The 27,242-nt window shown below is 44.1% G+C and overlaps 1 protein-coding gene across 2 annotated transcripts in view; it reads left to right on the top strand.

The window, feature by feature from the left end:
* epsti1 (epithelial stromal interaction 1) overlaps positions 1-19,767 on the top strand; it is a 46,681-nt gene extending 26,914 nt beyond the window's left edge. For both annotated transcript variants that reach the window (XM_073044600.1, XM_073044601.1), the window contains exons 6-10: positions 903-996; positions 7,739-7,822; positions 14,241-14,314; positions 15,380-15,591; positions 18,853-19,767. In XM_073044600.1, the coding sequence (XP_072900701.1) occupies positions 903-996; positions 7,739-7,822; positions 14,241-14,314; positions 15,380-15,591; positions 18,853-18,980 (592 nt within the window). In that variant the 3' untranslated portion in view covers positions 18,981-19,767. The remainder of the gene's footprint in view (positions 1-902; positions 997-7,738; positions 7,823-14,240; positions 14,315-15,379; positions 15,592-18,852) is intronic.
* Positions 19,768-27,242: the final 7,475 nt, after the last annotated feature.

Below are 27,242 nucleotides of genomic sequence, written 5' to 3' on the forward strand. Positions count from 1 at the left end.
CTGCCAACTGACACTAAACACAACACTCAATAGTACTCTGTTACCACATTTCAGGGCATTGTAAGTGTGGTCAAACAGCAAGTTGCATGGGTTTGCAGATGAGGCACTGGCCGGAGATTTGAGGGGCCTAGAGGAGGAGGAAGATACACTTGCCAGTGGTGGAAAAGAGACAACCTTGCCCAGTTCACCATTCTGTCCATCTATTTTGCAGCTGTTAATGACTCTCTCCCTAGCCTTAGGTTCTGCCATTCCTTGTCCACATGACTTTCTCCTGGTGAGTCCTACATAACGCTTGTTAAAGTGGAGTGATAAAAAATTACTGTTGGTAGTTTTCAGAAAAGTGCTAGAATAAATAGCAATAGTGTGTTTGTGAAAGCCTCCCATTACAGTTCAGGGTCAACTTTACAATTCCAGCAGCAATGAACATGAAAAAGTGACAAGACCTTTTAAATAATGAATATCTTTGTAAATTGTGCTTGAAATTTCCACAAATGTTGTATTTACTCTCTTCTTGGAGTTGCTGTTGGGAAAGAGTGTTAGTTGAGGCAAGATCTGACTACAACATACCATGAAGAATTTTTTTAATGAATGTAAATGAAAAATTGAACAGAAATTACCTGTTTAGTAAATGTCCAGATGGCCTTTTTATAATGGCAGTTCATCTTCATACCAAGATGGTTTATTGCACTGTACCATTGCACTGAAGCTCAACACCCCATCTTGGCCACATCAGTCAGCAGATACCTAAGCCACTGATTGCTGCCTTTCATAATTAGAAATACTGCCCATTTGGGAACTTCACAGCAGTGGTATATTCGAAATTGACTTGTCACTAGTGTCTGTCTTCCCTTTGGCTGTTTAAGTGATGGTTCATACGTATTGTGATCTGATTATTTTAACAGAGCAAACCAGAAGTTCCTTGATAGGATAGGGGCCAATAGATCTTACAGTCAGCAGTGCCTGCGTCCCAGCTCAGCAGTTTCAACCACGTCATGGGTAAGTTTCTTAAGGCAGCTCATGTACTATCCACAAACTGAAATATTCAACTGGTTATCTTTGTTTTTCTCTCCTGCTGCAGTTTTGCATGGAGTAGCCAGTTCTTGCAACGATTGTTCGAGGAAACCCAGTCCTTTTTCGTGCTGGCTAATTGTTCATCCCAGCTGGTGACAATCAGTCACTATCTGGCTGTAAACTGGCTGAACACAGAATAGAGTGTTACATCAGCCTGATATGGGAGGTTTCACTTCTCTCCCAGCTGAATCCTGCACACATCCTTTCTTAACTAAGGGGCCCAAAAATACTCACAGTAGTCCAAGTGAGACCCCACCAGCGGCTTGTAAAGCCTCAGCATTACATCCTTGCTTTTATACTCTAGCCCTCTTGAAATGAATGCTAAAATTGTATTTGCTTTCTTCCACCACTGACTCAACCTGCAGATTAACCTTTAGGGAATCTTGCACAAAGACTCCTCAGTTCTTCTGCACCTTGGATTTTAGAGTTTTCTCCCCATTTAGAAAATAGTCTGTGCTTTTATTCCTTCCACTAAGTTGCATAACCATACACATTCCAACATTGTATTCCATCTACCACTTCTTTGCCCTTTCAGCTAGTAAGACCATAAGATATAGGAGCAGAAGTAGGCCATTCAGCCCATCAAGTCTGCTCTGCCATTCAATCACAGACTGATCCATTTCTTCCAGTCATCCCCACTCTCCTGCCTTCTCCCCATACCCTTTGATGCCCTGGCTAATCAAGAACCTACCTATATTTGACCTATAATGACTTGACCTCTACAGCCGCTTGTGGCAACAAATTCCACAGACTAAAGTAATTTTGCTGCATCTCTGTCCAAAATGGACGTCCTTCAATGCCCTCTCGTCCTAGACTCCTCTACCATATCTTTACCATATCTAATAGGTTCAGGCCTTTTAACATTTGGAATGTTTCTATGAGATCCTCCCTCATTCTCCTGAACTCCAGGGAATACAGCCCAAGAGCTGCTAGACGTTCCTCTTACGGTAAACCTTTCATTCCTGGAATCATTCTCGTGAATGTTCTCTGAACCCTCTCCAATGTCAGTATATCCTTTCTAAAATAAGGAGCCCAAAACTGAACACAGTACTCCCAAGAGTGGTCTCTCGTGTGTGTACCTTATAGAGCCTCAACATCACAACCCTGCCCTTATATTCTATACCTCTGGAAATGAATGCCAACATTGCATTCGCCTTCTGCACCACCGACTCAACCTAGAGGTTGACCTTTTGGATATCTTGCACAAGGACTCCCAAGTCCTTTTTGCATCTCTGCATTTTGAATTCTCTCCCCATCTAAATAATAGTCTACCCGTTTATTTCTTTCACCAGAGTGGATGACCATATACTTTCCAACATCGTATTTCATTTGCCACTTCTTTGCCCATTCCCCTAAACTATCTAAGTCTCTCTGAAGGCTCTCTGTTCCCTCAACAATACCAGCTCCTTCACCTATCTTTGTATCATCAGCAAATTTAGCCACAAATCCATTAATATCGTAGTCCAAATCATTGACATACGTTGTAAAAAGCAGCGGTCCCAACACCAACCCCTGTGTAACTCCACTGGTAACCGGCAGCCAGCCAGAATAGGATCCCTTTATTCCCACTCTCTGTTTTCTGCCAACCACCCAGTGCCCCACTCATGCTAATAACTTCCCTGTAATTCCATGGGTTCTTATCTTGCTAAGCAGCCTCATGTGCAGCACCTTGTCAAAGGCCTTCTGAAAATCCAAGTACACCACGTCTACTGCATCTCCTTTGTCTACCTTGCCTGTAATTTCCAAGAATTGCAGTAGGTTTGTCAGGCAGGATTTTTCTTTCAGGAGACAATGCTGGCTTTGTCCTATCTTGTCATGTGCCTCCAGGTACTCAGTAATCTCATCCTAACAATCGATTCCAACAACTTCCCAACCACTGATATCAGGCTAACAGGTCTATAGTTTCCCTTCTGCTGCCTCCCGCCCTTCGTAAATAGCAGAGTAACATTTGCAATTTTCCAGTCATCCGGTACAACGCCAGAATAGATCGATTCTTGAAAGATCATTGTTAATGCCTCTGCAATCTACTTCCTTCGTAACCCGAGGGTGCATTCCATCAGGTCCAGGAGATTTATCCACCCTCAGACCATTAAGCTTCCTCAGCACCTTCTCAGTTGTAATTTTCACTTCACACAAACTTCACTTCCCTGACACTCTTGAATGTCTGATATACTGCAGACATCTTCCACTGTGAAAACTGATGCAAAATACACATTCAGTTCCTCTGCCATCTCTGCATCTCTCATTACAATATCTCCAGCGTCATTTTGTATTGGTCCTATATCTACACTCAACTCTCTTTTAGCCTTTACAGTATATACAAAAAAGCTTTTAGTATCTTTTTTGATATTAGTCACCAGCTTCCTTTCATAATTCATCTTTTCCTTCCTAGTGACCTTCTTAGTTTCCTTCTGCAAGTCTTTAAAAGCTTCCCAATGCTCTATCAATTATGGAAAACTCTGAACATCCTCTACATAGCACCATCCAGAGACAGAGAAGCAGTTTCAGCGACAGGTTACTATCGATGCAATGCTCCTCAGACAGGATGAAGAGGTCAATACTCCCCAATGCCATTAGGCTTTACAATTCAACCGCCAGGACTTAAGAACTTTTTAAAAGCTATTATTAATGCTTTTTGAGATAGTGATTTAGATGCATATCATATTTTTTACTGAGTTAAGTATTGTATGTAATTAGTTTTGCTACAACAAGTGTATGGGACATTGGAAAAAAAGTTGAATTTCCCCATGGGGATGAATAAAGTATCTATCTATCTATCTTCCCACTAGCTCTGGCTTCTTTATATGCCCTCTCTTTTGCTTTTACTTTGGCTCTGTCTTGCACTTCCCTCATTTTTTGCAGAAACTCCAGCCATTGCTGCTCTGCTGTCCTTCCTGCTAGTGTCCCTTTCCAGTCAACCTTGGCCAGTTCCCCTCTCAAGCCATTGTAATTTATTTTATTCCACTGAAATACCGACACATTGGATTTTATTTTTTCCCTTTCCAATTTCAATGTGAACTCGATCATATTGTGATCACTGTTTCTCAAGGGTTCCTTAACCTTAAGCTCTCTTGTCACCTCCGGTTATAAGAGAGCTGTCCAAGTCTGCCCTGCTTCCTCATCACTATCTGGCTATCCACCTATGTTCACATCATCTCCAAATTTGGCCACAAAGTCATCAATTCCGATATACAACATAAAAAGAAGCGGACCCAACACTGACCCCTGTGGAACACCACTGGTCACCAACAGCCAATCAGAAAAGGTGCCCTCCATTCCCATTCTTTACCTCCTAACAATTAGCTACTGCTGGTATCTTTCCTGTAATACCATGGCCCAATACCAGCCTCGAGCACTGCACCTTGTCAAAGACCTTGTGAAAATCCAAGTAAACAGCATGCAGTGACCCTCCTTTGTCTATTCTGCTTGTTATTTCATCTAAGAATTCCAACAGGCAAGATTTTCCTTTAAGGAAACCATGCAGACTTTGGCCTATTTTATCATGTGCCCCAAGTACCCTGAAACCACATCCTTAACAATTGACTCCAACATCTTCTCAACCACTGAGGTCAGGCTAACTGGCCTAAAATTTCCTTTCTTCTGCTTCTCTCCCTTCTTGAAGAGTGGAGTGAGATTTGCAAATCTTCCAGACATCTGGAACCATTCAAGAATCCAGTAATTCTTAGAAGATTGTTACTAATGCCTTCATAATCTTTTCAGCTACCTCTTTCAGAACCTTGAGGTGTAGTCGACCAGGTGTCTTAGCTACCTTCGGACCTTTTGGTTTCCCAAGCACCTTCTCCCTAGTGATAACAAGAGCACTCACTTCTACTCCCTGAGCCTCTGGAACTTCTAGCGTACTGCTTGTGTCTTACACAATGAAGACTAATACAAAATACTTTCTTAGTTCATCTCCCATTTCTTTGTTCCCCATTTTCCAGCGGTCCAATATTTAATTTTGCCTCTCTTATACTCCTTAATATCTGAAAAAATTGTTTGATTTTCTCGTTGTTATTGTTGGCTAGCTTACCTTCATTTTTTCTTTTCCTCATTATGGCTTTTTTAGTTGCCTTCTGGTGATTTTTTAAAGTTTCCCATCCCTCTAACTTCTCACTAATTTTTGCTCTGTTATATGCCCTCTCTGGCTTTTAGGGTATTTCTGAATTCCCTTGTCAGCCACGGTTGCATCATACTTCTTCTTTGGGATGTGTCAACTGTACACCTTCCAGATTACTCCCAGAAACTCCAGCCATTGGTGTTTTGCCATCATCCCTACTAGTGTTCCCTTCCAGACAGCTCCTCTCTCATGCCTCTGTCCCTTAACTCCACTGTAATACTGATACATCTGATTTTCACTTCTCCATCTCAAGCTGCAGGGTGAATTAGAACCATTGAACATTAACAGCACAGAAACAGGCCTTTTGGCCCTTCTTGACTGTGCTGAACCATTTTTCTCCCTAGTCCCACTGACCTGAACCTGGACCATATCCCTCCAAACCCCTCTCATCCATGTACCTGTCCAAGCTTTTCTTAAATGTTAAAAGTGAGCCCACATTTACCACTTCATCTGACAGTTCATTCCACACTCCCACCACTCTCTGTGTGAAGCCCCCCCCCCAATGTTCCCTTCAAACTTTTCCCCCTTCACCCTTAACCCATGACCGCTAGTTATTTTCTCCCCTAGACTCAGGGGAAAAAGGCTGCTTGCATTCACTATCATTCATATCATTCATATGATATGAATTCTATCATATTATGGTCACTGCCTCCTAAGGGTTCCTTTACTTTAAGATCCCTAAGCAAATGCAGTTCATTACACAACACGCAATCCAGAATAACTGATCCCTAGTGGGCTCAACCAGCAGCTGCACTGAAAAGCTGTCTTGTAAGCATTCTACAAATTCTCGCTCTTAGGATCCAGCACCAACCTGATTTTCTCAATCTACCTGCATATTGAAATCCCTGTGACTACCGTAACATTGCCCTTTTGATATGCATTTTCTACCTCCTGTTGTAATTTGTACCCCACTTTCTGACTATTTTTCGGAGGCCTATATATAACTTCCATCAGGGTCTTTTTACCCTTGCAGTGTCTTAACTCTACCCACAAGGATTCTACATTTTCCAATCTTATGTCACCCCTTTCTAAGGATTTGATTTCATTTTCTTTTTACCAATGCCACCTCCTCTGTCAATCTGTCTGTCTTTCTGATATAATGTGCATCCTTGGATGTTAAGCTCTCAACTATCATCTTCTTTCAGCCACGACTCAGTGGTGCCCACAGTGTCATACCTACCAATCATCTCTAACTGTGCTACAAGATCATCTACCTTATTCCATATACTGCATCCATTTAAACAAAACACCTTCAGTCCTGTATCTGTCATCCTTTTCAATTTGTCCCCCTGCTACACTGCAGCTCATCCCACTGACTGCAATTTTACCCTAACATTTGCCTCCCTTCCTGACAGTCTCACTACACACTTCCTCTGCTTGTAAACCAACAGCCCTTTCCTCAGCAGTATCACCCCGGCTCCATTTCCTCCTGCCAAATTAGTTTAAAACCTTCCCAACAGCTCTAGCAAACCTGTTAGGAAGGATATTGGTCCCCTCGGGCTCAGGTACAACCAGTCCCTTTTGTAAAGGTCATACCTTCCCCAGAAGAGATCCCAATATTCCAGAAATCTGAAACCCTGCCCCTTGCACCAATTTCTTAACCACGCAACCATCTGCAAATTCATCCTATTCTCACTGGCATGTGGCTCAGGCAACAATCCAGATATTACTACACTGGAGGTCCTGTTTTTCAGCTTCATACCTAGATAGTCAAATTCTCTCTACAGGACCTCCTCCCTTTTCCCACCTATGTCATTGATGCAAATATGTACCAAGTCTCACTCTCCCCCTTTGGAATGTTTGGGAGCCGATCCAAGATGTCCCTGACCCTGGCACCTGGAAGCCAGCATACCTTCTGGGTGTCCACAGAATCTCATGTCTACTCCTCGAACTATGGAATCCCCTATTACTACTGTAGTCTTCTTCTCCCCCCCCTTCCACAGTGCCAGCCCGTTTCAGAGAATGAGTCAATGCGGCTCCCCTGGTAGGTCGTCCCTCAACGATATCCAAAACGGTATACCTATTATTGAGGGAAATGGCCACAGAGGTACTCTGTACTAGTTGCCCATTTCCCTTCCATCTCCTGACAGTCACCCATTTCCTAAACTCCTGCAGCTTAGGGGTGACTACTTCTCTGTAGCTCCTATCTATCATCTGCCTAATTTCTCATATGTGCCAAAAGTCATCGAGCTGCAGCTCCAGTTCTTTAACACGTCCTCTGAGGAGCTGCAGCTCGGTGCACCTGGTGCAGATGTGGTTATCCAGGAGGTTGGAGGTCTGACACATCTCACATAAAGAACACAGTGCAGTCCCTGGAGCCAATTTCACTGTTATGACTGTGCTAACAGACAAAGAATGAAAAATGAATAAGAAAAACCTTACTAGATTTGTACCTTGCCCAAACCTCCCCACTCTAACGCTGGTCCACTCACACAATGGCAGCTTATTTGTCCCTGTCTTATATTTATTTGCCCTTGCTAATGCTTGAGGCTTCCTGCACTGACTCGATCTGATGTACAACTAACATGGATGTTTTCATTTGCCGTCTAGGCCAAGACTCACACTTATAAGGAGCATCAGAAGCAGGCAGAAGACCAAAAACTACAGGAGATGAAGAATGAACAAAGAAGAAAAGTAAGCACACCGTAAAATCACCGCAGCCTACGTCTCTTCAACAGGGCAATACCTCAGGAACACGAAATGTAAAGTGACTGCCTTCAAAATGACCTGATACCCGGCTGCTATGTAAAGAGCATATTTCTCTTCTTGCCAAGACCAAAAGTAGCTTAATGTTCTTAGCAGCACACCATAGTGGCCCATACCAAGATACTTTTACTTCCAGAACCAGAGTGCCAGAGAAGATAGTGGGACGGGGGTAAAAATAAATGATATTAGTAGTTCATGCAAAGTCACAAATAGTAAGGTTGTGGTAACAATCTTCTGAGGTGTATCTATTTCAATGCGAGTAGTATTGTGGGGAAGGCAGACAAGCTGAGGGCCTGGATCGACACATTGAATTATGACATTGTAGCCATTACTGAAACTTGGCTACAGGAGGGGCAGGACTGGCAGCTCAATGTTCCAGGGTTCCGATGTTTCAGACGTGATAGAGGCAGAGGGATGAAGGGTGGGGGGTGGCTTTGTTAGTCAGGGAAAATATTACAGCAGTGCTTCAGCAGGACAGATTAGAGGGCTTGTCTACTGAGACCATATGGGTGGAACTGAGAAACAGGAAAGGTAAGACCACATTAATAGGGTTGTATTATAGACCACCCAATAGTCAGCGAGAATTGGAGGAGCAAATCTGCAGAGAGATAGCAGACAACTGCAGGAGACAGAAAGTTGTGATTGTAGGGGATTTTAATTTTCCACACATTGATTGGGACTCCCATACTGTTAAAGGTCTAGATGGGTTAGAGTTTGTGAAATGTGTTCAGGAAAGTTTTCTAAATCAATATATAGATGTACCAACTAGGGAGGATGCAATATTAGATCTCCTATTAGGAAATGAGTTAGGGCAGGTGACGGAAGTGTGTGTAGGGGAACACTTTGGTTCCAGTGATCATAACGCCATTAGTTTCAACTTGATCATGGATAAAGTTAGATCTGGTCCTCAGGTTGAAGTTCTAAACTGGAAAAAGGCCAAATTTGAAGAAATGAGAAAGGATCTAAAAAGCGTAGATTTGGACAGGTTGTTCTCTGGCAAGGATATGACTGGTAAGTGGGAGGCCTTCAAAGGAGAAATTTTGAGAGTGCAGAGTTTGTATGTTCCTGTCAGGGTTAAAGGCAAAATGAATAAGAATAAGGAACCTTGGTTCTCGAGGGATATTAGAACTCTGATAAAGAATAAGACAGAGATGTATAACATGTATAGGAAACAAGGAGGAAATAAGATGCTTGAGGAGTATAAAAAGAGTAAGAAAATACTTAAGAAAGAAATCAGGAGGGCTAAAAGAAGACATGAGGTAGCTTTGGCAGTCAGGGTGAAGGATAATCCTAAGAGCTTCTACAGGTATGTTAACAGCAAAAGAATAGTAAGGGATAAAATTGGTCCTCTTGAAGATCAGAGTGGTCGGCTATGTATGGAACCGAAAGAAATGGGAGAGATATTAAATGGATTTTTTGCATCTGTATTTACTAAGGAAACTGGAATGGAGTCTATGGAAACAAGGCAAACAAGTAGGGAGGTCATGGAATTTATACAGATTAAAGAGGAGGAGATGCTTGCTATCTTGAGGTAAATCAGAGTAGATAAATCCCCAGGACCTGACAGGGTATTCCCTCGGACCTTGAAGGAGACTAGTGTTGAAATTGCAGGGGCCCTGGCAGAAATATTTAAAATATCGATATCCACGGGTCAGGTGCCGGAGGATTGGAGGATAGCTCATGTAGTTCCGTTGTATAAAAAAGGCTCAAAAAGTAAGCCGGGAAATTATAGGCCAGTAAGTTTGACATCGGTAGTAGGTAAATTATTGGAAGGAATACTAAGAGATAGGATCTACAAGTATTTGGATAGACAGGGACTTATTAGAAAAAGTCAGCATGGCTTTGTGCTTGGTGGGTCATGTTTAACCAATCTATTAGAGTTTTTCGTGGAAGTTACCAGGAAGTGGATGAAAGGAAGGCAGTGGATGTTGTGTACATGGACTTCAGTAAGGCCTTTGACAAGGTCCCGCATGGGAGGTTAGTTAGGAAGATTCAGTCACTAGGTATACATGGAGAGGTAATAAATTGGATTAGACATTGGCTCAATGGAAGAAGCCAGAGAGTAGAAGTGAAGGATTGCTTCTCTGAGTGGAGGCCTGTGACTAGTGGTGTGCCACAAGGATCAGTTCTGGGTCCATTGTTATTTGTCATCTATATCAATGATCTGGATGATAATGTGGCAAATTGGATCAGCAAATTTGCTGATGATACAAAGATTGGAGGTGTAGTGGACAGTGAGGAAGGTTTTCAAAGCTTGCAGAGGGATTTGGACCAGTTGGAGGAATGGGCTGAAAAATGGCAGATGGAGTTTAATGCGGACAAGTGTGAGGTATTGCGCTTCAGAAGGTCAAACCAAGGTAGAACATATAAGGTAAATGGTAGGACACTGAGGAGTGCAGTAGAACAGAGGGATCTGGAAGTACAAATACATAATTCCCTAAAAGTGACGTCACAAGTAGATAGGGTTGTAAGGAGAGCTTTTGGTACATTGGACCTTATAAATCAAAGTATTGAGTATAAGAGTTGGAATGTAATGGTGATGTTGTATAAGACATTGGTGAGACTGAAATTGGAGTATTGCGTGCAGTTTTGGTCACCTAATTACAGGAAGGATATTAATAAGGTTGAAGGAGTGCAGAGAAGGTTTACAAGGATGTTGCTGGGACTTGAGAAACTGAGTTACAGAGAAGGGTTGAATAGGTTAGGACTTTATTCCCTGGACCGTAGGAGAATGAGGGGTGATGTGATAGAGGTGTATAAAATTATGATGGGTATAGATAGAGTGAATGCAAGCAGGCTTTTTCCACTGAGGCCAGGGGAGAAAAAAACCAGAGGTCATGGGTTAAGGGTGAAGGGGGAAAAGTTTAAAGGGAACATTGGGGGGGGGGGCCTTCTTCACACAGAGAGTGGTGGGAGTGTGGAATGAGCTGCCAGATGAAGTGGTGAATGCGGGCTCACTTTTGACATTTAAGAAAAACTTGGATGAGAGGTGTATGGAGGGATATGGCCCAGGTGCAGGTCAGTGGGACTAGGCAGAAAAATGGTTCAGCACAGCCAAGAAGGGCCAAAAGGCCTGTTTCTGTGCTGTAAGGTTCTATGGTTCTAGTTATATTAAGGTGGGGACAAGCAGCTGGGTCACCTTTTAGTGGTAAGTGTTTGTGGTACAGCAATTGAAGGGACTTGCAGTGAATGGAGTCTCCTGCTCCTCCCGAAAGGTAACTGTGGCCTCACCTTTCACCCGAACATTTCCTTTTTTATGAGGCAGGCAAACCCCGCCTCCTGCTGCCACGGACGGGTAGAGCAGTGCAACACGGAAAAGGCCTGTGCTGACCATTAACCATCTGGCTACAGTCGTCCTGCACTAATCTGATTTCCACCCTCAACTCCTGAGGAAGCAGGCACACTGCGATTCTCCAAGGCACCTAGTGCTCTCCTGGAGAATGAAGTAGGGTGTTGTTCTAGTTTCCATGACAGCAGAAGCAGCCAAGCCCAAAGAATCAAATTTCAGATCAGCAGTATGAGTTTTCAAAACAGCTTTCAGGAGCTGGCAAAAGAGGCTCCACGTTAGTAGTTAGTATCATGCTCTTAATGGGACTGACCGTTGTGGACCAAGGGGTCAAGGAGTACCTCAGTGCAGACACAGATCCTTTAGCCCATTTGTAGAAACATAGAAAACCTACAGCACAATACAGGCCTTTTGGCCCACAAAGTTGTGCCGAAAATGTCTCTACCTCAGAAATTACTAGGCTTACCCATAGCCCTCTTTTTTTAAGCTCCATGTACTCATGCACCATCAATAACTCACTCTGAGACGTAAAAGCGAGTTATCGGCTTTTATTGACTGGAAGAAGGAACGAGCAGTGAGTGACCACCATACTACATCCTGGAGACTGAGAGGCCGGGCTCAGACCTCCATCACCTTTATACAGGGGTCTGTGGGAGGAGCCACAGGAGCAGTCATCAGGGGGCGTGTCCAGACAGGTATATGTAGTTCACCACATGTGCCTATCCAAAAGTCTCTTAAAAGACCTTACCGTATCCACTTGCACCACCCTGCCGTCAGCCCATTCCACGCACTCACCACTGAGTAAAAAACTTACCCCTGACATCTCCTCTGTACCTACTCCCCAGCACCTTAAACCTGTGTCCTCTTGTGGCAACCATTTCAGCCCTGGGGAAAAGCCTCTGACTATCCACATGACCGATGCCTCTCATTATCTTGTACACCTCTATCAGATCACCTCTCATCCTCCATCACTCCAAGGAGAAAAGGCCGAGTTCACAAAAGGTCGGTGCCTATTTTTCTGCCTTGCCCCATCCTCTTGTACCTGGACCATTGCCCACCGTACCCCTCTCATCCATGGGCCTTATGTTGCATTTGAACCTGCATCCACCACTTCTGCTGGCATTCAGGCTGACGCTGAAAAGAGAGCAAAAAAGAGCCACTGGATATGCCCAGTCCTACCGAGTGTGTGGGAGAGGGACCTGCACATCTCCTCAGCACTTGACAGCTAGCACGGGCTTTCTGAGGAGCAAACGATGCTCAGGAGCAGCTTCTTTCTCTTCTGGGGCAAACCCCTGGCTTTGTACTGTAGGCTGAGTTCTACTGAGATTCCCATGAGGGATTTGGAGATTCTAATTCTCATGTTGGAATAGGAATAGTTCATTATGTGTTTGTGTGTGTGTATCTGTGCATACATAGAACATAGAAGAGTACAGCACAGGAAGAGGCCATTCAGCCCACAATGTTGTGCTGAACCAAAGGAAATCAAAAACACCCAAACACTAATCCCTCCTACCTACATCATCTCCATCTTCCTCACATCCACGTGCCTATCCAAACATCTCTTAAAAGCCTCTGATGTATTTACCTCTCGACCAAACCAGGCAGCACATTCCAGGCATCCACCACTCTGAGTAAAAAAACTTACCCATCACATCCCCCTTGAAGATACCCCCCCCCCCTCACCTACAATGCATGCCCTTTGGTATTAGAGATTTCAAGCCTGGGTGTATAAAATTTCATGTTGGGGGTAAACTGGTTGCAAGAGTGGTGAGTGTGAGAGGAAAGAATCACAAGGACTGTGGAAGGGTGGGGTGACATTGACTGAGTCTTGTTAATACACTGAGCTAGTGTAAGCTGAGCGATATTCTTGTCACCTTTGGTAGAGACAATACATTTCTTCCTGCACGGGAGCACTTGAGCATCTCCTATCACTGTGATGAGATGTATCTTTGGACCTTTGGGAGACTTCCCAACCTGCTTGGTCTTGGGCAGGTCTGCTCACTGACCCAGGGTTCTATTACTGGTGCCACCTCAGGGAGCTCACTCAATGTCACTCACAGTGTTGCCAAAAAAGGGACGTCCCCTTTAAACATTGGAGGCTGCCCTGTGTGGTGTCTGATAGACACATTTCCCATCACTCCCAGGCATGTTCTGGCATTCAGCTGCAAAGTAATTAAAGTAACAATTGCAAATAGCAGGCAGATCAAGTATTGGATCTTACTTCAGAACAGCACATAGACTGTGGACAGGGAATCCTCTTACTCGGAGAGCAGCATCAACACCAAAGGTCAAAACTCAAAGTAAGTTTTATTATCGAAGTACATATATGACAGACAGACAGACAGACTTTATTGATCCCGAGGGAAATTGGGTTTCGTTACAGTCGCACCAACCAAGAATAGTGTAGACATATAGCAATATAAAACCATAAATAATTAAATAATAATAAGTAAATTATTCCAAGTGGAAATTAGTCCAGGACCAGCCTATTGGCTCAGGGTGTCTGACACTCCAAGGGAGGAGTTGTAAAGTTTGATGGTCACAGACAGGAATGACCTCCTATGACGCTCAGTGTTTCATCTCGGTGGAATGAGCCTCTGGCTGAATGTACTCCTGTGCCTATGTCACCATATACAACCTGAGTTTCATTTTCCTGAGGACATATAGAAACTATATCAGTTTCAGAGTGCAGAAGGCAACAAATATAAATAAATAGACAAGAACATGAAATAAGAGTCCTTAAAGAGAGATCATTGGTCTGGGAACATCTCAATGGATGGGCAAGTGAGCGTAGTTATCCCCTTTTTTTCAAGAGCCTGATGGTTGAGGGGAAGTAACTGTTCTTGAACCTGGTGGTGCGAGTCCTGAGGCTCCTGTACCTCCTTCCTGAAGGCAACAGCGAGGAAGAAGCATGGCCTGGGTGGTGGGGGTCTCTGATGATGGATACTGCTTTCCTACGACAGCATTTCATATAGATGCGCTCAGTGGTTGGGAGGGCTTTACCCATGAATTAAATATATATATAAAACCAAATAATAATGATGTAATTTCCTTTCCTAGAGTGAATACTTAGCAGAGAAGGAATCCGAAGAGGAAGCTGAACAGCTGAAAAGGCTTCATGAAGATCGTAGGAGGTGTGTGTAAAGCAGGGGTTCCTAGCCTGCTTAATGGTATTGGTCATTGGCATAAAAAGGTTGGGAGCCTCTGTTGTGAAACAACACAAAGCAATTGTCATATGTTGAACAGTAAAGTGTGCACGAGTGATTCAGCTGTGCCTGTCATTCTGTGTTGTGAGGGAGGTGTGCCCATTCCTCTATGCAGCCGGACAGTGAGGGGGCAACAGCTGTTGGAACTCAGCAGGCCAAGCAGCACCTGTGGGGAGAAAGCAATTGCCAACATTTCAGGTTCAAACCCTGCATCGGGGGGGGGGGGTGGGGGGGGGGGTGGGGGAGACAGCCAGGAACACAAGGGCTCCAGTACTAGAATCTGTTAAGGAAGGTGATGAGGGGAACCTTTATGGGAGAGCTGAAAGACCAGAACCAGCATGGGAGTGGACGAGTGTGCCCATCACCTGTGTAACGGTATAGTGAGTGAAGCTTCTCTGTAGTCTCTGTTTTACAAGTGCTTGTCATTGATAAATCATACTTTCATTGTTTTGGACGTAATTATTGATAGTCTGTGTTCATGGGCTTCTCCTACTGTAGTCCATTCATTTCAAGGTTCAACATGTGTGTTAAGAGATGCTCTTCTGCACACTACTGTTGTTACGAGTGGTTATTTCAGTACTGTCACCCTCCTGTCAGCTTGAACCTGTCTGGCCATTCTCCTCTAGCCTCTCATTAACAAGGTGTTTTTGCCCACAAAACCGCTGCGAACTGGATGTTTCTTTGTTTTTGCACCATTCCCTGTAAACTCTAGAGAATGTTCTGTGTGAAAATCCCAGGAGATCAGCAGTTAGTGAGATACTCAAACCACCCCATCTGGCACCAACAATCATTTCACTTCTTCCCCACTCTGATGTTTGGTCTGAGCAGCAACTGTTCCACTTGACCATACCTGCATGTTTTTATGCGTTGAGTTGCTGCCCTGTGATTGGCTGATTAGATATTTGCATTAAAGAGCAGGTGTACCTGATAAAATGGTCACTAAGTATATAATCAATGTTTTCAACTCTTGATGAGTTTTCTCTCTTCTAATAGGAAGAATAATGCTTTCTTGGACAACCTTGAAAGAAGAGGTCAGTCTAGTCAGAATTCCAACCTCATGTCACTTCATGTACCTGATGAGCAAACCTTTGGACAGGATACCAAGGACTACGTTACTGCATCAAAATATTATGGAGATGTTCAGGAAGAAGAAAACCTCTGTGATACTTTGGCTGAACTTGAAACCAGTAGAAGTTCACCTGAAGGTAATGGATGATTAGCAGAAATTCGGACTGTTTAAAATCAGTATTTTAAAAAACAGTTCACTGCTATTTTGAGGTAAACGGTGATCGAAATGGACTGGAATCTCAGCGTTTCAAGACAGGAAACTGTTCTGTTTCAGCCAGGGTTAGAGATAAAGTCGTCACAAAATTATGACATGTTTTAGCCCAAACTGCTTTGCCAGTAGGTAATGGGAAGAAGGGGAGGAATGGTTCTTAGAGCGAGGGGTGGGATTGCTGATTGGGTGTTTTTGATTTGCTTCTTCGCTGGTTCAGCACAACATTGTGGGCCGAAGGGTCTGTTCCTGTGCAGCACTCCTCTATGTTCTATATAAAAGCAAAGATGTAAGCTGGAGGCTTCATAAGGCACAGGCGAGGCCTCACTTGGAGTATTGTGAGCAGTTGTGAGCCCCTTATCTAAGAAAGGATGTGATGAAATTGCAGCAGGTCCAGAGGAGGTTCACGAGAAAAATCCTGCGAATGAAGTGGTTATCACATGAGGAGCTCTGGGCATGTTCTCACTGGAATTTAGGTACAGAGGGGATGTCAGGGGCAAGTTTTTTATGCAGAGAGTGGTGAGTGTGTGGAATGGGCTGCCGGCAACGGTGGTAGAGGCGGATACGATAGGGTCTTTTAAGAAACTCCTCGATAGGTGCATGGAGCTCAGAGAAACAGAGGGCTAAGGGTAAGCCGAGGTAATTTCTAAGGTAGGGACATGTTCAGCACAGCTTTGTGAGCTGAAGGGCCTGTATTGTGCTGTAGGTTTTCTGTGTTTCTAATGATGGCAAATCTGATTGAAACCTATTGAATTTTGAAAGACCTTGAAAGAGTAGATGTGGAGAGGAAGGTTCCTATAGTGGGAGAGTCTATGACCAGAGGACACAGCCTCAAAATAGAGCAGAACTTCCCAACCTGGCGTCTATGGACCCCGAGCTTAATGGTATTGGTCCATGGTGTAAAGAAGGTTGGGAACCCCTGGAAAGGAGAGATGTCTACTTAGAATGGAGATGAGGAGGAATTTATTTAGAACATAGAGCATAGAGGAGTGCCGCATTGGAAGAGGCCATTCAACCCACTATGTTGTGCTGAACCAGCTAAAAAGCAAATCAACAACACCCAAACACTAATCCCTCCTACCTACACCATGTCCATATCCCTCCATCTTCCTCACATCCATATGCCTGTCTAAACGCCTGTTAAAAGCCTCTAATATATTTACCTCTACCACCACACCAGGCAGTGCATGCCAGGCATCCACCACTCTCTGAAGAAAAAGGTTACGCCTTCTCATCCCCTTTGAATCCACTGCCTCTCACCTTCGATGCATGTCCCCTAATATTAGATGTTTCAACCCCGGGGAACAGATGCACTCTGTCCACTCAATGCCTCCCATGATCTTGTAAAGTTCCGCCCCTCAGCCTCCACCACTCCAGAGAAAACAACCTAAGTTTATCGAGGCTGTCGTGATAGCACATGCCCTCTAAGCTAGACAGCATCCCGGTAAACCTTTTCTGCCCCCTCTCCAAAACCTCAACGTCCTTCCTATAGCGGGGTGACCAGAACTGCGTGCAATACTCCAGATGTGGCCTAACCTGAATTTTATAAAATTGCAACATAACCTCCCAACTTTTCAACTCAATGCCTTGACTAATAAAAGCAAGCATTCTGTAAATCCTCTTAACCACCCTATCAGCCTGTGTAGCCGCTTCCAAGGAGCAGTGAACTCAGACCCCAAGGTCTCTCTGCTCAGCAACACTGATAAGGATCTTGCCCATAACACTGTACTGTCTCCTTGCAGTTGCCCTGCTGAGGTGCAACACCTCACATTTATCTGGGATAGACTCCATCTGCCATTTCCCAGCCCGTATCTGCAACTGATCAATATTGTGCTGTATTCTTTGCCAGTCTTCTACACCATTCACAACTCCACCAATCTTCATGTCATCCACAAATTTACTAACCCACCTATCTACATTTTCATCCAGGTTATTTACATACATCACAGATGCAGAGGTCCCAGCAAAAATTACTGTGGAACTCCACAAATTACAATCCTTTGGCCAGAGGGTGGTGAATCTGTGGAATTCACTGTCTCAGGCAGCTGTGGGGGCCAGGTCACTGGGTGTATTTAAGGCAGAGGTTGATAGATTCTTGATGAGTCATGTGTGAAAGGTTACAGGGAGAAGGCAGGACAATGCAGTTGAGAGGGAAGTGGATCAGACATGATGAAATGGTGGAGCAGACTCGATGGGTCAAATGGCCTAATTCTGCTCCTGTATCTCAGAGTCTTGCGTGATCATGTCTTATAGGTGGTAGTGATGTGTTTTGGGAGGGATGGTGAAAGGCCTTTGTCATCCTGTTCTTCAGTGAAAGGTTCATAGTTTCATGTACTTACTTAAAATGTCGGTGATGGTTCAAAGCTCAACCTGACAGTGAACAAATGCAAGTGTGAAATTGTTCAAATTTCATTTCCTTTCCAGAGCTAAGCTTGCACTAACTGCTTTCACTCAGTTACAATAGGAAAAAGGAAGAGTGTGGAAGCTTCAGAGAGGGTGCAGAGGGGATTTACCCGGATGCTGCCCGGATTAGAGAGGGTGCAGAGGGGATTTACCCGGATGCTGCCCGGATTAGAGAGGGTGCAGAGGGGATTTGCCCGGATTAGAGAGCATGTCTTATGAAGAGAGGTTGAACAAGCTAGGGCTTGCCTCTTTGAAGTGAAGGAGGAGGAGAGGTGACGTGACAGAGGCATATTAGGTGATAAGAGGCTTGGAGAGAAGGGACAGTCAGCCCTTTTTGCCCAGGTGGAAATAGCTGATAGGAGGTGGCATCATCGTAATGTGATTGGATCGGTGTTGGGGGGGTATATCAGAGGAAGGCTTTTTACTCCGAGTGGAGCACACTGCCAGGGGTTGTAGTGGAAGCAGATATATTAGGGATATTTAAAAGACTTCTAGGTAGGCACAGGGATGAAAGCAAGTGGAGGGCTACGGAGGAACAAAGTGTTAGACTGATCTTCAAGTAGGCTAAAAAAAGTCAGCATAACATCATGGGTGAAGGGCCTCTCTGTACTGTGTTTTATGAATGTAAAACATTTATTTCTTTTGTTAGTGTAATGTGTATATACAGAGCAGTTTAAGCTTATGCTCAGGAGGGGATACAGTGAGATCTGATCGCTATTTCAAAAATGTGAACACAATAGATGTTAGTCACTGATTGACTCCATTCACATTATGCTTTGATGAACAGATACCAATCCAGACTGGGATTTGATGAAGCTTTCTTCTTTCTTCCCTGACTATGAACTGACGATTCTTGAGGAATTCTTGCAACAATGTGATGGAGATTTTGCCAGAGTGATCGAGCTTCTACAATAAGCAACTTGGAACCAAGTGGAATGATTTGGATTAACCTTTTTTCTGTAGCAGGCAGTCAATTCAACTTCAATGTGGCCCTCCTCCAGAAAGCTTTAGATCTTCACTTGGCTGCGCAGCAAGAGAGCTCCAGTGACCTGGGTTCAATCTCAGCCTTCAGATCTGTCAGTGTGGAGTTTGCACATTCTCCCCGTGATCTTGTGAATTTCTCCCACGTGCTCCAATTTCCTTCAGTGTGCAAGATGGAGAGTTAAATGACGATTGTAACTGTCCTCTGGTGTGTAGATGACTGGTGGACTCCAGCGAGAGTTGATGGGAATGAAGGGAGAATAAAAAGGAGTTAGTGTAAATGATGGTTGCTGCAAACTCGGTGACCTGAAGGGCCTGTTCCTTGACTCTAAATTTGATCAGCCGCTAACAGAAAACATTGAATTAAGTCAACGACTTTTAATTTCCTGTATTGGGAGCAGGAAGAGGCCATTCAGCCCACTGTCTGTTCTCCCATTCACAACTGATCTCCAATTTAGTACCTTTTAACAATATTACTTTCATTTGCATGATACAACTCACATTTATTAATTTGGCATTTCACATCTGATATTCCAATAGATCTTAGTGTAGTAATGATTAATTGAGGGAAGATTGCTAAATTCAGTAAACCACCGACTGTTCAGCTGCAAAGATGTAAAATGTTTATGCAGCTAATGAGATGTCTTCAACTGAAGAGTTAATGGAAGGGAAACCAAAGGCCCAAACTGTAATAGGGAATAAATTTGTTCAAGTTTAAAAACTTGATGGTGTGTTTATTTCATCCGGAGCTGCATTTCTGAGTGAATCCTACTTCACTGCTTTAGTTCCTGCACTCCCAGTTCATGGCTTCATTCAGTAGGGAGCTAATTATAAGTTTAGTAGAATTCCTGCCTGCCTGAACTGACTGAAAGCCGTTTTTGGCATGCAGGTGGGGTGCTTTCCGTTGACATAGATACAAATTGTGCACAAGTACTCAGATTTCAAGACAACGCACACAAAGTCCTGGAGGAACTCAACAGGTCAGGCCGCATCTATGGAAATGAATAAACAGTTGATGTTTTGGGCGGAGACCCATCATCACACTTTCACAACACTCTGAGTCAAGTTTCCCCTCATTTTCCCATTAAACTTCTCACACTAACCTCTAGTTGTAGTCCTACACGACCTCAGTGGAAAAAGCCTGCTTGCATTTACCCTATCTATGCCTTTCATAATTTTGTATACCTCTATCAAGTCTCCTCTCAATCTTCTACATTCCAAGTCCTAACCTATTCAAACATTCCTCGTAACTCAGGTCCTCCAGATCTGGCAATATCCTCAAAATTTTCTCTGTGCTCTTGGAACCTTATTTACATCCTTCCTGTAGGTAGGTGTCCAAAACTGTACATGATACTCCAAACTAGACCTCACCTTATACAACTTTAACATAACATCCCAACTCCTGTACTCAATACATTAATTTTTGAAGGCCAATGTGCCAAAAGCTTTCTTTACAATCCAATCTACTGTTGATGTCACTGTCAATGAATTATGGACCTGTATTCCAAGATTCCTTTGTTCTACCACACTCCTCAGTGCTTAAGCATTCACAGTGTATGACCTACCAAAGTGCAACACCTCACACTTGTCTGCATAAAATTCCATCTGCCATTTTTCAGTTGATGCAGATCTCTCTGCAAGCTCTGATAGTTTTCCTTGCTGTCCACTACACCCCCAATCTTGGTATCATCCACAAATTCACTGATCCAGTTAACCACATTATCATCAGGATCATCGATACAGATGACAAACAACAGACCCAGCAGATTCCTGCAGCACACCACAAGTCACGGGCTTCCAGTCAGAGGTAACCATCTACTACCATTCTCTGGCTTCTCCCACAAAGCCAATGTAATCCAATTCTCTACCTCATCTTGAATGCTGAGTGACTGAACCTTCTTGACCAACCTCCCATGCAGGACCTTGTCAACTACCTTGCTAAAATCCTTGTAGACAACATCAACTGCCTTGCCTTCATCGACTTTCCTAGTAGCTTCCTTCAAAAACTCTATAAGATTGGTTAGACAGGACCAACCATGCACAAAGCAATGCTGACTATCCCTAATCAGTCCATGTTTATCCAAAACACAAATATCCAGGCCCTCAGAATACCTTCCAATAACTTTCCCACTACTGATGAGGCTCACCAGCCTATAATTTCCTGGTTTATTTTTAGAGCCCATCTTAAGCAGCAGAATAATATTAGCTATCCTCCTAACCTCTGGTTCTTCACCTGTTGCTAAGGATGATTTATGTATCCCTGCCAGAGCCCCTACAGTTTCTTCACTATCCTCCCACAGGGTCCGAGGGAACACCTTGTCAGGCCCCAGGGATTTATCCACCCCAGTTTGCCTCAAGACAGCAAACCACCAACTCCTCTGTAATCTGTATAGGGTTCATGACCTTGCTGCTGCTTTGCCTCACTTCTGTAGACTCTGTATCTGTCTCCGGAATAAATACAGATACAAAAAATCCATTTCAGATCTCCCCCATCTCCTTTAGTTCCACACATGGATTCACATTCTGATCTTCCCAAGGACCAGTTTGTCCCTTGCAATCCTTTTGTTCTTAACATATTGGTAAGATCCCTTAGGATTCTCCTTCACCTTGTCTGCTAGGGCAACATCATGCCTTCTCTTATCCCTCCTGATTTCTTCCGTAAGTGCTCTTTTCCATTTCTTATACTCCATAAATGCCTCATTTGTTCCTGCCTCCCTATACCTGCTGTGCAGCTCCATATAAACTACAGACCCACCCATCTCCATTTTCATCCAGGTCATTTAAAGTATATACCTCACAAATAGCAGAGGTCCCAGTACAGATCCCTGCAGAACATCACTAATCACAGATCTCCAGCTAGAATAAGTCTCTTCAATCATTACCCTCTCTTCTATGGGCAAGCCAGTTCTGAATCTGAATTGCCAATACACTTACCATGGATCTCATGCATCTTAATTTTCTGGAAGAGCCTCCCATGAGGGACCTTGTTAAACGTCTTACTTGAATCCATCAGCAGCTCCACCAGGTGATGAGACCAGGTCAAAAAACTCAATCAAATCAATAAGACATGACTTCCCTGCACAAAGCCATGCTGGCTACCTCCAAATTCTCATAAATCCTATCCCTAAGAATTCTCTTCAGTAATTTCCCTACCACTGACATGAGACTCACTGGTCCGTAGTTTCCATGATTATCTATTGTTTCCTTCTTGAATGATGGAGCAACTTTTTAATGCTTATCTTCATCAGCTGGGGCATTGAGTATAATTATCGGATTGTCATGTTGCAATGGTATAAACCTTTGGGATTATTGTGAGCAGTTCTGGTCACTGCATTACAGGAAGGATGTGGCAGCATTGAAAAGGGTACAGAAGAGCATTAACTGGACTGAATCAGAGGTCGGACAGACTTGAATTGTTTTCTCTGGAGCAGGAGAAGCTGAGGGGCAATCTGATAGAAGTTTATACAGCTGTGGACGGCATGCAGTAGATAGAGGTTGTTCCAGGGTAGGGATGAGTCAAATACCGGTGGGAAAAATGTTTAAGGAGAACAAGGAACAGTTTAAATGGGCTATATGAGGTAAGTTTCTCTACACAGTAGTTATTGCCTGCTGGTCATAGAAGCACCAGAAGCAGAAATGACGGCAACATTGAAGAAACACTGAGACACTAGGGAGTTGTGGGATATGGGCCTTGTGTAGGCAAATGGGGTACATTAGGTTGGTAACACAAAGCGGGAAGACAATGTCAGCTGAAGAACCTGTTCCTGTGCTGCACTGTTTGGTGGTCTCCACCATTTCTTTATCCCTCATTTTAAAGTCTCTTAATTCTGCCTAGGATGGACCCACATTTACTCTCACTAGACGTTTCCTCCTTCAGTCTCACAGAAGCTTTTACAGTCTATCTTTCTTTTTTTCTTTCTCTGAGAAGGCTGACAGACATTTGTTATCTTTAAGGGACTCTGAGGAGAATTATGCGAAATGTGACGACTATTCGTCCTAAATCAAGGAAGGTAAAGTGCTGAAGTAAATAAGGCTTTGAACACAACAATGTCTCAATGAAGCAAACCGTTAAAAGAAGTCACTCCCTCTTGTGATTGGATCGTGAATTTAAAACCATTGGCAGTCAACCTTATGGCTGGAGAACTTTGCAATGTGGGAACTGTCCAAATCTGGAAACCTTTAGCTAGCAAGATGAGGGAAGCTGACTCCAAAAATGCATCTTGAAACAATTTCCAGGATATTATGAAAGAAGCTGGTATGTTGGATTAACCATAGCCACTGAGTAGGTAAAAGCGAGTCTAAAAAAAATCTGGCAGGATGGAAGAAAGTGATGAAAGCAGTAAATCACTGGGCTAGTATTTTTTTCAGGCGCTGTCTGCCCTCTTTTCCCTACGTTCAAAAGCTGCAATCTCTCCAGCCAGCAGATGGCAGTATTCCCCCGTCCCCACATCAGGGATCGTTCAGACAGATCGCTTCACTCTTCCACCTCATTCTCACAGCACCTTCCATCACAACCTCGGGAGATACATCTCCTACCCTTTTCTCTCTGTCCCTTCTCAAAGGCCCCAAAAACTCTACACATTAAACTCCTAAAAATTCAATGAAATTCAACTTAAGGTAATGTATTCTAATGTAGTTTCTTCAGCAGTTTGTGTTTCACTTCAGCTTTCAGCGTCTGCAAAATGCTGATTTGGTATCTCCTATACTTTTTTATTCAGCAACCCACCAATTGAACTAATCACAGGACAATTTACAATGACCAACTAACCTACTAACCAGTACATCTTTCGACAGTGGCTGTGTGGTGAACTACATATACCTGTCTGGACTGCTCCTGTGGCTCCTCCCACAGACCCCTGTATAAAAGCGATTGAGGCCTGAGCCCGGCCTCATTCTCCAGGATGTAGTGTTGTTCATTCTTCCAGTCAATAAAAGCCGATATCTCGCTTCTTACGTCTCAGAGTGAGTTATTGATGGTGCATCAGGGAGAAAACTGGAGTAGCCGGAGGGAACACACATGGTCATGGAGAGGGTGCTGGAATTAAACTGCGATCTCAAACATCCCGAGCAATAATAACATTGCACTAACGCCCACTGAAGTACAACAAACCCATTTTGTAGAGCATGCTCATTATCTGCGCGAGAATGACTGCAAATTTCCAGTTACCTGTCACTTTAAAGCTCACTCTCTTTCCCAATGTGACGACTCCACTGCAGACCTCCTTCCAATCTAAATAGGACCCTTTGGTTTCAACTCTTTTTTTCCATGAGACAGTCAGTTTTCAAACCCTCTTAACACTCTTCCTCTGATATGGTGAACTTCCAATTTATACGTCCGCCTCCTTGTACAAGACCTTTTTGGAAATCTAAATATATCGGTATATTCTGCTCTACCATGTCTCCCTGTCACACGTTCAAGGAATTCACACCTTGCCAAAATTAGTTCTTCAACTCACCTGCAGTTCCTTCCCTTCTGTCTGTCTCCTTTTTTTTGAACAAGGAAGTCATATTGATTGTTCTCCAGTGTTCTGGTAATCCCCAGAGTTGTGAGATTTTCAAGCAGAGTTCACTACCCTCCCTGTAAAATGCAGGCAGGCAGACAGGCAGGTTTATTATTTATCACGTGTACATTGAAACTTGCAGTGAGGTGTGTTGTACTGTACAGTGTGCTTGTGGCATGCTATGTTGACACTGGAATGTGTGATAACACTGCAGCCCACAGGTCTCACTATACATTCCAGTGCCGACATAGTGATGCACCATCAATAACTCACGCTGAGACTTAGGAAGTGAGATATTGGCTTTTATTGACTGGAAGAATAAACAGCACTACATCCTGGGGAAAATGAGGGAGAGCAGCAGCCCACAGTCGCCTCTACACAGGGGTCCGTGGGAGGAGCCACAGGAGCAGTCAGACAGGTATATCTAGTTCACCACATTCACCCCCCCTTTGTTTAAAAAAAAAGTCCCCAAGTATATTTACAGGTTAAGTCTATCAGGTGGTCAAATCGTTCGCTGCGATCTACGTAGCTCCGGCTGCAATTGCACAGGTGCCGGAGGTGGTGTTGGCACCGGAGGCGGAGAGTGGGTTGGTTCTGTCCCAACTGGAGGTGTCAGGGATCCCTCGCGCACGCTGAGACTTAGGAAACGAGATATTGGCTTTTATTGACTGGAAGAATAAACAGCACTACATCCTGGGGAAAATGAGGGAGAGCAGCAGCCCACAGTCGCCTCTACACAGGGGTCCGTGGGAGGAGCCACAGGAGCAGTCAGCAGGGGTCTGTGGGAGGAGTCAGCAGGGGTCTGTGGGAGGAGCCACAGGAGCAGTCAGCAGGGTCTGTGGGAGGAGCCACAGGAGCAGTCAGACAGGTATATCTAGTTCACCACACATAGCGTGCCCACAATACAACACAGCAGCAGCAACAACAGCAGAACAAGCCCCTTACCACACACTCCCACAGGCCACCTCCCGGCCTCCATTTCTTGACCTGTGAGATTGCAGCCTCCAGTCCCTGGCCCAGACTGGCAGACAGTAGGCCTCTGACTTCTGGACAAGCCAGCTGCGGGGCTTTGACTCTTGGGCTCTAACTCCAGGCTTTGCTGACCTCTGGGTGTCGCCAATCACAGGTTTGACCTTTCAGGCTTCGAAATCCAGACTCCAACACCAATGACCTGGGGATTAACCAGCCCTCGTGACTCCTGTTTGTATGAACGTCCAACCCAGAACTTGCCGATCTGTGGATTGTTGGTCTCTGTCCTCACCTGCCAACTTGACCTTCAGGATCACAGGGTTAACTTTCAGGCCTCAGACCCAGGACTGGCTGATCATCGGTTTGACCCTTGGGCCTTGACGTACGGACTCACACGGGCCTCTGGGCCTGCAACTCATTGACCTGTGGCCTTGCCTGCATTTAGTGAGATTCTCCAACGCTTTATCCCCTGTCAGCTCCACACACTAATTTGAAATGAGCCCATCTTCGAGATATTAGTAAAGTTTTCCAAGGCGAAGACTGATGCAAAAAAAAATTCCTCAAATCTACTGTTATTAATTCAACAGCCTTCTTCTCTAGAGGCCCCACACTTACCTTAGATGCCCTCATCCTATTCATACATCCATAGAAACTCTTATTGCTTATCTCTACAGAATATACAAGTATTCTCTCAAAGTTTATTTTCTCCCTGCTTATGAACTTATTAGTCCTGATGCAAGAACCTTAAAATTTCACAGTCCACCACACTATAAGCCCAGTTTGGTATAGGTATTCAGATTGTCACCTGTGCTGAGATACAGTGAAAAACTTGTCCTGCATGCTGTTCGTACAGATGAAATCATTGAGGTAGAATGGAAATAATGACTGGATCTGCAGGGAGCACCTTGCAGTGACTTGGCACACTCCCGTATCCCCTTTCACCTTCTCGATACATGTGCTAACACAATCCTCTCTTACACTGCTACAGCATCTATCCAATCACCTGTTCCACCCTGCAAAACTTCCTTATTCTTCCTTCCTCCACTCATCTTTCCCCAGTTTTATCTCCAACAATCCAGTGCCTGTTATTTAGGAACATAAGAAATAGGAGCAGGAGTCGGCCATCTGGCCCGACAAGTCAGCTTCAACATTCAGTAAGATCATGGCTGATCTAACCCTGTACACACCTCCTCCTGCCTGCCTTTCCCCCCATGCGTGCAAAAATCTGAGTCTCATATATATATATTAATTTGGTAGCTTCTATTGCTTCTCTAGGGAGAGAATTTCACAGATACACAACTCTGTGGGAAAAGCAATTCCTTCTTATCTGCATTATAAATCTACACCCCCCTCACCCCACCGAATCCTGAGGCTACGTCCCCTACTTATAATTTCACCTACCCATGGAAGCAACTTTGCTGCCTCTATTTTAATTATCTCCTTCATAATTTTATGTTTTAATAAGATCTCCTCTCATTGTTCTGAATTCTAGTCAGTACAGTCCCAGGCAACTCACTCTCTCCTCATCTCTGGAATCAGCCTAGTGAACGTCCTCTGCACTGCCTCCAAACCCCGTGTATCATTTCTCTGTAAGGAGACCAGAACTGTACACAGTACTCCAGGTGCAGCCTCACCAGTACCCTGCACAATTACAGCATACCCTCGCTGATCTTAGCAATGAAGGCCAGCGTTCCATTTGCCTTCTTGATAACCCATTGCATCTGCA

Source organism: Hemitrygon akajei, chromosome 5 (assembly GCF_048418815.1).
Source record: "Hemitrygon akajei chromosome 5, sHemAka1.3, whole genome shotgun sequence".
Classification (NCBI taxonomy): Eukaryota; Metazoa; Chordata; class Chondrichthyes; order Myliobatiformes; family Dasyatidae; genus Hemitrygon; species Hemitrygon akajei.